The following is a 9,822-nucleotide window of genomic DNA, read 5'->3' on the forward strand; positions in this document are numbered from 1 at the left end:
CAGTTGGTGCATCGTAAGGAGTTAACCGTCTCACATACCAGGAGGAAAACTGGAGCTGCTTCTGTTTAAGGTGCTGCAGCGATGCCGGCAGAGCCCAGCTTTGTGTACATTGTCAGTTAGAAATGAGAGCAAAATATCACTCCAATCCTTGGGTGGTTTCACTTCAAACACTTGTTTGGATATAATTAGTGCAGCACAATCTTTGCTATGTAGGGAGTTGACGCGCTGCCAAATGACTGGAAGTAATATCAATGCTCCTGATCTTTCATGGCCCCACGGGAAATCTCACACAATTATAAATAAGTTTTTCTCTTAAGCTCTCATCTCACTGTATTCAGTGTCAAGAGTCATCATCACTTCTCGGACAGAATGAGAGTTCCGGCCGTCGCCTATCCATTTTCCGTGTTACCACCAGTTATACAGGCAGGAATGATTTACTATCCGATTATAGCAGCCGTGGGAATCCCCGGTAAGTGATTATATTCCGTTACTAAAGTTGTGAATAAAGTTGGGATTAACTTTATTCCTGCTCTTATGTCAGTAATTATATTTTTAAACTATTCTTCTCAATTCAATTAAAAGGCTGAAAGTCAGTGACTGTATTTCCCGCTCTACCTTTTTAAGTGACTGATCATTTGGTGCCTTTCTAATTTTCTTTAACCCCCCCCATAATATCTTCAGATTATTTCCCCATGTAATGTCTTTCAAACTGGTTCGGTTTTATCTGAGAATCGTGCAATTTGTGATTCAATGGATTATTTTAATCCCATTTTTCCGTGCCTGCTCTCCTTTCCCATAACACTCGGTAATATCTGACAGATTATATTTTACTGAACATTCAGCGTGTTGTAAAATGCTCCATTGAGTCCCGCTGTGGAGATAGACACTGACAGCCGATCATGGACATATACCTGGGAATTCGGACAGTCAGGACCGGGATTTGTTCAGTCCCGTTAATTAGAATCTACCCGCTGTTCTCGGTCTCTTTCCAGCAAAGTGCTGGATATTATTCCTGGTGATCACAATGCATGCCGAGTGTGGGATTGTTCTCTATGCAGGAACACAGACTCTCTCTCTCATCTTCTCCACGGACCGGTGACCAGCCTGTTCTCAGACTCGCCTTCACCCTCCTGGCGAAGATTTTTCTGCCTTCAGCCGGTGGGAGGCAGCTGGATTCTGTCACATCCATTCTTGCAGCGGTACAGGTCACACCGGGAATCCGTGCTGTGAGAGAGCGATTGAAACAAGGCAGCGGCGCACTATGCAGCTGTCCTGTGTTTGTCCACATTTAAAAATCTGTTTTAGATTACATCACCTGCATTTTAACCAAAGCACCGTTTAGATGTCGGGTAATGTTCCCTTTATACTAATCGGACAATTTATTGTTCAGATCAAACGCTTGCAGGGTGATACAACATTGACTGTACCTTTAATAAGCCTGTCCGCTCGGTCATCATACACATTCACTTTAATTTCGCTTCAGATACTTACAGATAGGGGAATTTCTAGTCACATTTATCAACCCGTTCTCCATGTCCCTTTATCTCCTCTTCCTCTGGCCACGGACCCAATCTACTTTGAATTCTGACACAGTTTCTGCCTCAACCTCTATCAGTGTGACTGAACTCCACCGCCTCCCGAATCCCTGTATAAAAAAGCTTCTCCCGCTCTCTCTTCTCTCTGTTCCATTGCCTTCTATTTCATCCAGTTTCTACAGCTCCTCGTTCTGGAACACGCATCTACTAGAATCAGTCTGCTTCTATCTATCTCCTTCCATTCTGTCAATAATTTTAAACACATCTGTCATATCGCTCTGTAATCTGTGTCTGTGTAACATTCCTCTACCTCACATTTACAATTTACATGGCAGAGCCCAGGGTATCGAACCAGCGTGTTTTATCAACCATTGTACCACTGAATAAATTTCCCCACTTCAGGTGGGAAGCAGAAATCTCACATTCTGTCTCATGAGTTCCCACCACACTGTAATAATAAACTACCTTCCTTGTTTCCTTTGAAGAAATATGACCAGCGTTAAAATCCAATCTTACAGCTGTTGGTTTAGCACTCTGCACAGTCTGTTTGAACAGGTTGCTCAGTAAGAACATATTGAAGTGAGTTGGCTCATCATCCCGTTGACTCTCACCAATCTCAGGATCAATGCAGCCTAATGCTTCCACCGCAAGTTTCGCCCGTGTATTACTGAGAGTATCTCTGAATATATCAGCTCACATGGTCCGTTGTAACATCTGCCGCATCAAAAGTCCTCATCATTTCTCAGAGATAGATACAGTTTGATTTTATTTTATATCCATTTGCCGTGTTCCAGTTCTCAGCGCGCTAATTGGTGTTCCCGATTACGTGCTTAGTTTGTGAAGCAAATGCGCCAAATTGTTAGCTCATTTCAATATTCTGACAGCTGCGGTAATGTTAACTCTAAATATTGTCAGTACTCGATGCAATAGAATGCCTGTTCCCATCGTCTCAAATTGTATTACATTGTCAGTTATATCCCTGCATTACTAATGTTTCTGAGTTACTACTCGTAAAAATGGGAACCCACATAAGTACCGCTAAACTTACGACTTGGATCGATAGTTGGTTGCGACGTAGAAGACACCGAATAGGGATAAATGTTGATCGAATTTTGGATTTTATCACAAGCACGAAGATATTTACAACTGAGGAAGTGGTGTTCGTGCTGTACAGAGATTTGATCAGATCCCATTTGGAGTATATACGTTCTGTTTTGGGCAACGCATCGCAGGATAGATGAATTGGCCTTCGAGCCGCTTCAGCGTGAGTTCACCAGACTGATACCACGGATTAAAGTATTCAAATATGAGGAAAGGATGCATAACCTGATCTTGTACTCCATTCTGTTTAGAAGGGTGAAACGTGATATAATCGAGTTATTTTAATTGATAAAAGTGTTTGATAGTGTAGAGGCACAGAAACTGTTTCGATGGAGCTGTAATCTAGCACTAAACGGCATTAACTTAAAATGGAGCTCGGCCATTTAGGTGTGAAATCAGGATACACTTTCTCGCACAAAGTTTAGTCGAAATCTAACACTCATTTTCCCAAAATCATGTCAATTATTGATCAATTATTATTTTACAGACACTGATCGATTGATTTGTTAAGGTCAGGGTATCAAGGGGTATTGAAGCAAGATGATAATTGGAGTTAGGGTACCGATCAGCCACGGACTACTGGAATGGTGGAAAAGGCTTGTGTGGCAGAACGATCTATTCCTGCGTTCCTGTGCGTCAAGCACCAGAGTCATCATTTGTGCAATAATAGTTCTGATAATCGAAGGCCATTTTCAGTGTATCTGAATGTTCCACAGGAAAAAATGTCTGATGATATGCTTGCAGCCCATAGAGTTTCCAGCACTCATTTTAGCAGGTTACCAATTGCATAAATCCGTGTCTCGCCGTATTACCTAGAGGGCCTGGTCATTGCTCTGTCGGTCCTGCGGTGATTATTTGTCAGATTTGGGTCACTTTCGGAAATTCCGAGAATAGCTGCCCTCCATTTTCTTCAAACTTTGCGAGATGATTATTGATATTACAATATTTTTGAATCTCCAACTCAACATCTAACATTGTTCTACATTGTATGTGTCAGAGCGATGCGGTTATAAATGAGAATGAGCGCAGTATTCACAGTGGGATGTCGTTAGAGTGTGAAATTGTTTCAGTTAATCGTTAGCAACGTCAGGAATCCCTAGATAATGTTCTTCACTTTGCATGCTCTGATTAACTTATCTGCCTCGCCTTTAACTCTAACAGCCGGGACTACCATCTGAATCAGAAGTTTGTGGGTTTGCTAGCCTGTCAAAAATCTAGGCTGACATTCATATGCACTGTCTTAGCCATGGAAATTTTTTCGAATAAAGCAAACCTTAGCCAACTTTACCAAGCAGATTTTCTTTTTCTGTATATATATGTATATATATATATGAACAGACCATGCTCTGTTCATATATATATATACATTTAGTTACATTACAAGCTATGTTACGAAGTTGTAGAAATCATCTTATGACAAACAGTGAAGGCCCATATTAACTTTGCCAGAAAGTAACATACAAGTGTTTTATTGCTCGCCAATTCTGGGAAATAGGGTTGTGTTTTCAAGCAATTCGTGAAACCACAGCGGTGATGTATTTATTCATAGCTGAATTCGTGCACCAAGCACAATTATGATCTGTGGCCGCAGATTTATTTTTAATCATTTGCAGTCATTTTACACACAGGTAATGATTATATTTGGGACATTGCACAGGCAGTGAAACCTGAGACTGAAGGGATGCAGAGCTTGGAAAATACAAACATTAAGACGCAGTAGTAATGATATTTTGACTATAACTGCCAGCAGTGGTGTTTCGATTCTGTGACAGATGGACATTGTGTCCTTTTTGTCCTGTCATTATATAGCAGCTTTAAATAGAACAACAATAATTGTCAAATCGTTTTGTTACTAGATTATTTGTTAATCAGGTATCACCACTATTTAAACTGTGACTTTGTTTAAGCCGAGAAGATAATGAGTTAATTGACAATGACATTTCTGTAGCCACCAAGCTCCCCAAATGTCCCCTCACCATCACATTTGATGCCCTATTTCCTATTAAAACAATGAATCTCTCTCAGACTGGCCTTTCCCCTGGTTCGCCCCTCCTTCTTGCTCACTTAACTCCAAGGGCCGCTGACTTGTACGGATGAGGTGGACAACTGGTTTAACCATTCAACGCCAGATTTGGCTAGACCACATAAACTATTATCGGGCCCTACTCATGTCTGCTAATACGGCTCACTATTCTAACATCATTTTAGAATGGAAACATATCCCCCGGCTATTATTCTCGACTGTTAATCGTCTTGTTAAACCCCTCTCCCCTGTCTCCACCACACTCACCTCCAACAACAAGAGTGAGTAGCTCATGGAATTATCTGCCTCAAAGATTGAGACCATTCAATCGGCTACCTCTGCTACTTCTCTTCCATCCTCTAGCCCAACGTGTCAAACTACCCCTAAGTTTCCACCTGTTTTAGCCATGAACTCCCATCTCTCTCTAGTTTCTCCTTGATCACCCACTTTTGACCTCTACATATTCATCTTATCCATGAGACCCACTTCCTGCTCACTTGACCCTATTCCCACTAAGGTTCTGACCATCCAACTTCCTTTTCTGGCTCCCGTGTTAGCTGACATAGTTAACGGTACTCTCAGTTCATATCCTCTCCTCTCCTTCAAATCTACCGTCATCACCTCTCTCCTAAAAAACAACCCTTCACCACACTGGGCTTGCAAGCTACCGCCCCCTCTACAATCTCAATTTCCACTCCACAGTCCTTGAACATGCTGTCACTTCGCGGAACTCCATGGTTGAATCCCTTCAGTCTGGTTTCCGCCATGCCACGCGACCGAAATTGATCTCGTCAAAGCCATGAGAGATAAAGTTTGTGACATTGACAAAAGCAAACTTTCACTCCTCGTCATTTTAGACCAGTCCACAGCCTTTGATATGTTTGAGTACTCGATTTTACACCAATGCCTCTCCAACTGGGTGAGACTGCACACGCCGTATCTCTCCAATCGTAGCCAGAAAGTCACTTGCATTCGCTTGTGTCCCCATGATCAAATCGTTGCATATCGTGTTCCCCAAGGATCTATCCTTGGCCCCCGTCCTGTTTCTCCAATATATATGAGGCCTCTTGCCGACATCATCCGAAAAGACAGCGTCAGTCTCCACGTGTACGCTGATGATACCAAGCTCTAACTCACCACCAATTCTCTCAAAGATTCCAAGATCTCTAATTTGGCAAACTGCTTGCCCGACATACAGTATTTGTTGAGCAGAAATCTTGTCCACTTAAATATTGGGAATACAGAAGTAATTTATTTTGCTTCCCGCCATAAACTGTGTTCCCTAACCATCGACTCGATCCCTCTCCCGTGCTTCTGTCTGTGATTGTACCAGACAGTTCGCAATCTAGGTATCCTATTTGAACGTGAAATGATCTTCTGGCCACATATCTGCGAAATAACTAAATCCACCTATTTCCACCTCCATAACATTGCCCGTCTCCGCCCCTGCCTCAGCTCCTCTGCTGCTGAAACCCTCATCCATGCCTTTGTTACCTCTAGTTTGTACAACTCCAACACACTCCTGGCTGACCTCCTACATTCTACCCATTTAAACTTGAGTTCATTCAAAACTTGCCAGTGCATGTCTAATCTCGCACCAAGTCCCAATCACCCACCACCCCTGTGCTCGCTGACCTACATTGATCCTGATTCATCAATACCTCGATTTCAACATGCTCATCCTTGTGTATAAATCCATCCGTGGACACGTCCCTCTCTATCTCTGTAATCTGCTTCAACATCGCACCCCCCAAAATTCTATGCTACTCAAATGCTACCCTCAAATTATAACTGCTCAAACATTGGTGGCCGTGCCTTCAGCTCCCCGAGCCCTAAGCTCTGGAACAGCCTCCCTAAATCCGCATCTACCTCCCTTTCATCCTGGAATATATTGCTTATAACCGACATCTGACCAAGCTTTTGGTCATCAGCCGTAATTTGCTCTTATGTGGCTTGGTGCCAAATTTATTTGTTTTGTTTATACCACTCCTGTGAAGCCCCTCGTGACGTTTGGCAACATTAAAGGCGCTACATAAGGACACATTATTGTTGTTGTTGAAATAATGTTCCGATTGTTGAATCAATTAAGTGGTTTGCTAAATACTGAATACGGGAAATGATTTTAGCAACTTTTATGAGGCTGTATCACTCAGCTAATTTTTTACTGACAGATGTGGCCATTTGCAAAGTCCAGTCGGAAATATTATCTGCTCATATCTTCGGCATTATTTCATGCAGCTCATCACCTTACAACTCAGTGGAGCAGCGTCACCACACGGACTGCAGCGGTTCAAGAAGGAGGCACATCTTGTAAAAAGCACAGGGCGTCCCATCTCTTTATTTGATTCAGAGTTACTTCATCCGTCTTTCTCCGTAGATTTTAACGATACTTCTTTATCCATGGTAACCACACGCTCCTCCCCTCCCACATACCACACACTCATATTTAACTATATTAATCTTATATATTCATGTGATTTAATTTCCAGCTAAAACTGTATTGTCTAAACACATTGAACGGAATGCAGTTAATTATTTCTACACCAGCCGCCTTATCTTGCTCAGAGTGTCTTTTCAGTGCAGATGTTTCCTTTGCATATGTAGTCTCTCTCTCACTCTCCGTCTGACTCTATTTCTTTACAAATGAACACATGATGCTCTTTACGTATATCAAGTTGGAAAAACCGCTATATGTCACACTATCCTGCACACCAAAGGAATCCGAATCAAACACTCCTGAGCATATATTACATTGTTGGCATATTGTGCTCGAAGTTTATGTAGATTTAGTGTCCCACATCCCATGGGATGTACTTTTGGCCAGTCTTTCTCACCAGAGAGACACATTCTCCATATTTTTATGTGCCGGATTAATATGAAAGATATATTCTGCCAATTCAGAGCTAAGACCTTACGACGGAGCCGTTCTGAAGCTGAATCTCGGCAGGTATCTCCTGGGCTATACTGAAGCCTCTATTGTCACTTGCACTGCATCTTTGCTTCGGTCTCGAGATCGCCGCCTACAGCTCCCTCTGAAGTTTGCTGCATTATTAGAGGCGTCAAAAGCGAGGTGAAGATTATGCCCCTTGTGCTATTGTGTACTTTGGAATGCATATTTTTCCTAGGATTACAGAAGAAGGTGCAAGATAAGGTTGTTTGTTCATGATTTCATCTCAACTTCTCCCCCTTGTGGTTATTGTTAGATTTTGTCCAGATGGGGGTTGCACTGTTCAAGGCGCCAATGTAAAGACCTGCGACTTCCAGCGAAGAAGTCAGTTGATCAGATTAAATGTTCACCTGGTGGATTATAAACGGAACTGTTGGAACTTGGTTGAGTTCAAACATACCAACTCCCTATTATCATGGTGGTTGACAGTAGTTTGTTCAACGGTATTTACTCATCGCCTCCAGTCTGCGAATATAACATGAGAACTCTGAGCCATTTCGTACCAACCTTGTATCCGCTCCCCTTTCCTGTCCACGGACCCAAATCCCGCAGTTTGTCTCACCCTCGGTTGTTCCCCTTTAGCATTCACTGCATTTCGGTCAGGTTTCATTCTCACTGCTGCCCAACGATCTCCCAATTTAGAATTGACCAATCATGACTTATTTGCAATTAGTTTTCTGTTCATTTCTTCTTCCGTAACTGAACTGCTACTTTTAGCAATTATCCATAACTCCTTCTCACACTGTCCATTCATTCATACATTTAAATGGCCAGAAGTTTACTCGGATCTCCGGTGGATTTCTACACAACTTTCTACGAATTTGCAGTGGCAGAAGTGTAGCAGCTCCGAGGAAATTTCCAGAGTCCATTTATATATTCAATAGTCTTTGTGAAGTCGTTTATTTTTCGCGTATTTACCTCACACTCACAGATATTTAACATTGAAATTGTATGTTAAAATCCTGTTCTGTTACACAATTCTAGCATGGGTAAAGCGGTCAGTTCCACTCCCCCAGATCCTGCAATAAAGTATATTTCACACCAAATCATGTGTGACTGGCTCCCTTGCTGTAACCTGACGGGTGATACCCTGTTTCTGTGTGTTTCCCTTTTACAGCTAATGTGGTGACGATTGTGATCCTGTCCCGGGGAAAGTGCGGTCTCTCCAGATGTATCACTCGCTACCTGGTGGCCATGGCAACGGTGGATCTATTGGTCGTTATCATTGATGTGATACTGTTTCGGATTAATGGTTATTATTTCCCGACTACCTTCCTGTACATCACACCTGTGTGTTCTTTCCATCGAGCGCTGGTTCGTGCATTCACCGATATTTCTGTTTGGTTAACCATCGTTTTCACATTCGATCGTTTTGTTACCATTTGTTGCCAGAAGCTGAAGACGAAATACTGCACCGAGAAAACTGCATCCCTGGTTATAGGAGCCGTGTGTCTGCTGTTCTGTATAAAAAATATCCCCTGGTTCTTTATATATGAACCCTACTATACAGTGGACAACCTACCCTGGTTCTGTCATGAAAAACTCGAGTATTACACTGTAACTGCTTGGGTAACATTTGGCTGGATTAACCGCTGTTTAACCCCACTGCTCCCAATATTCCTGATACTGCTGCTCAATGCACTGACTGTAGGATATATTTTGGCGGCCAGTAGAGTCCGCAGGAGGCTGAGGGGCAGCAATAATGATATGAATCACAATGATCCGGAGATGGAGAACCGAAGGAAATCCATCATCTTACTCTTCGCTATATCCGGTAACTTCATACTGCTCTGGGCAACCTATGCGATATTTTTCTTATTATTGCGAATTACAAACCACTATTATTCTACAGGTTTCAATGACCCAATGTTTATTGCAGACTTTACCAGCTACATGCTGCTGCTTTTGAGCTGCTGTACAAACACGTGTATTTATGCAGTAACCCAGACTAAATTCAGAGATGAGCTGAAAAATGGGTTGAAGTATCCTCTGAGAATAATATTTAATTTTGTTCAGGAAAGAAAAGTTCAGAGTAATTCCCAACATTAGATCTGCATTACATCACATATCGTATCCTGAGTTATATTTTACCTGAACCTCAGCAGGCTGAAACTCAGGCCCAGGCTTCTTCAGACATGACACTGGGCAATATCTGACTAGGCCTGCGGTTTCCTATGTAAGTGTCTGTGAACAAGGTAGAAGAGCATTATGTTGAC

The 9,822-nt window shown here is 42.3% G+C and overlaps 1 protein-coding gene across 1 annotated transcript; it reads left to right on the plus strand.

The window, feature by feature from the left end:
- Positions 1 to 369: 369 nt before the first annotated feature.
- Positions 370 to 9,586, plus strand: LOC139239586 (probable G-protein coupled receptor 139; the record flags this gene model as incomplete). The annotated part of the gene is made up of 2 exons (XM_070868365.1): positions 370 to 469; positions 8,724 to 9,586. Coding segments are annotated over exons 1-2 (963 nt in total), but the record flags the coding sequence as incomplete, so codon positions are not given.
- Between the last annotated feature and the right edge of the window lie 236 nt (positions 9,587 to 9,822).

The sequence above is a fragment of the Pristiophorus japonicus genome, chromosome 28, assembly GCF_044704955.1.
Source record: "Pristiophorus japonicus isolate sPriJap1 chromosome 28, sPriJap1.hap1, whole genome shotgun sequence".
In the NCBI taxonomy this organism is placed as follows: Eukaryota; Metazoa; Chordata; class Chondrichthyes; family Pristiophoridae; genus Pristiophorus; species Pristiophorus japonicus.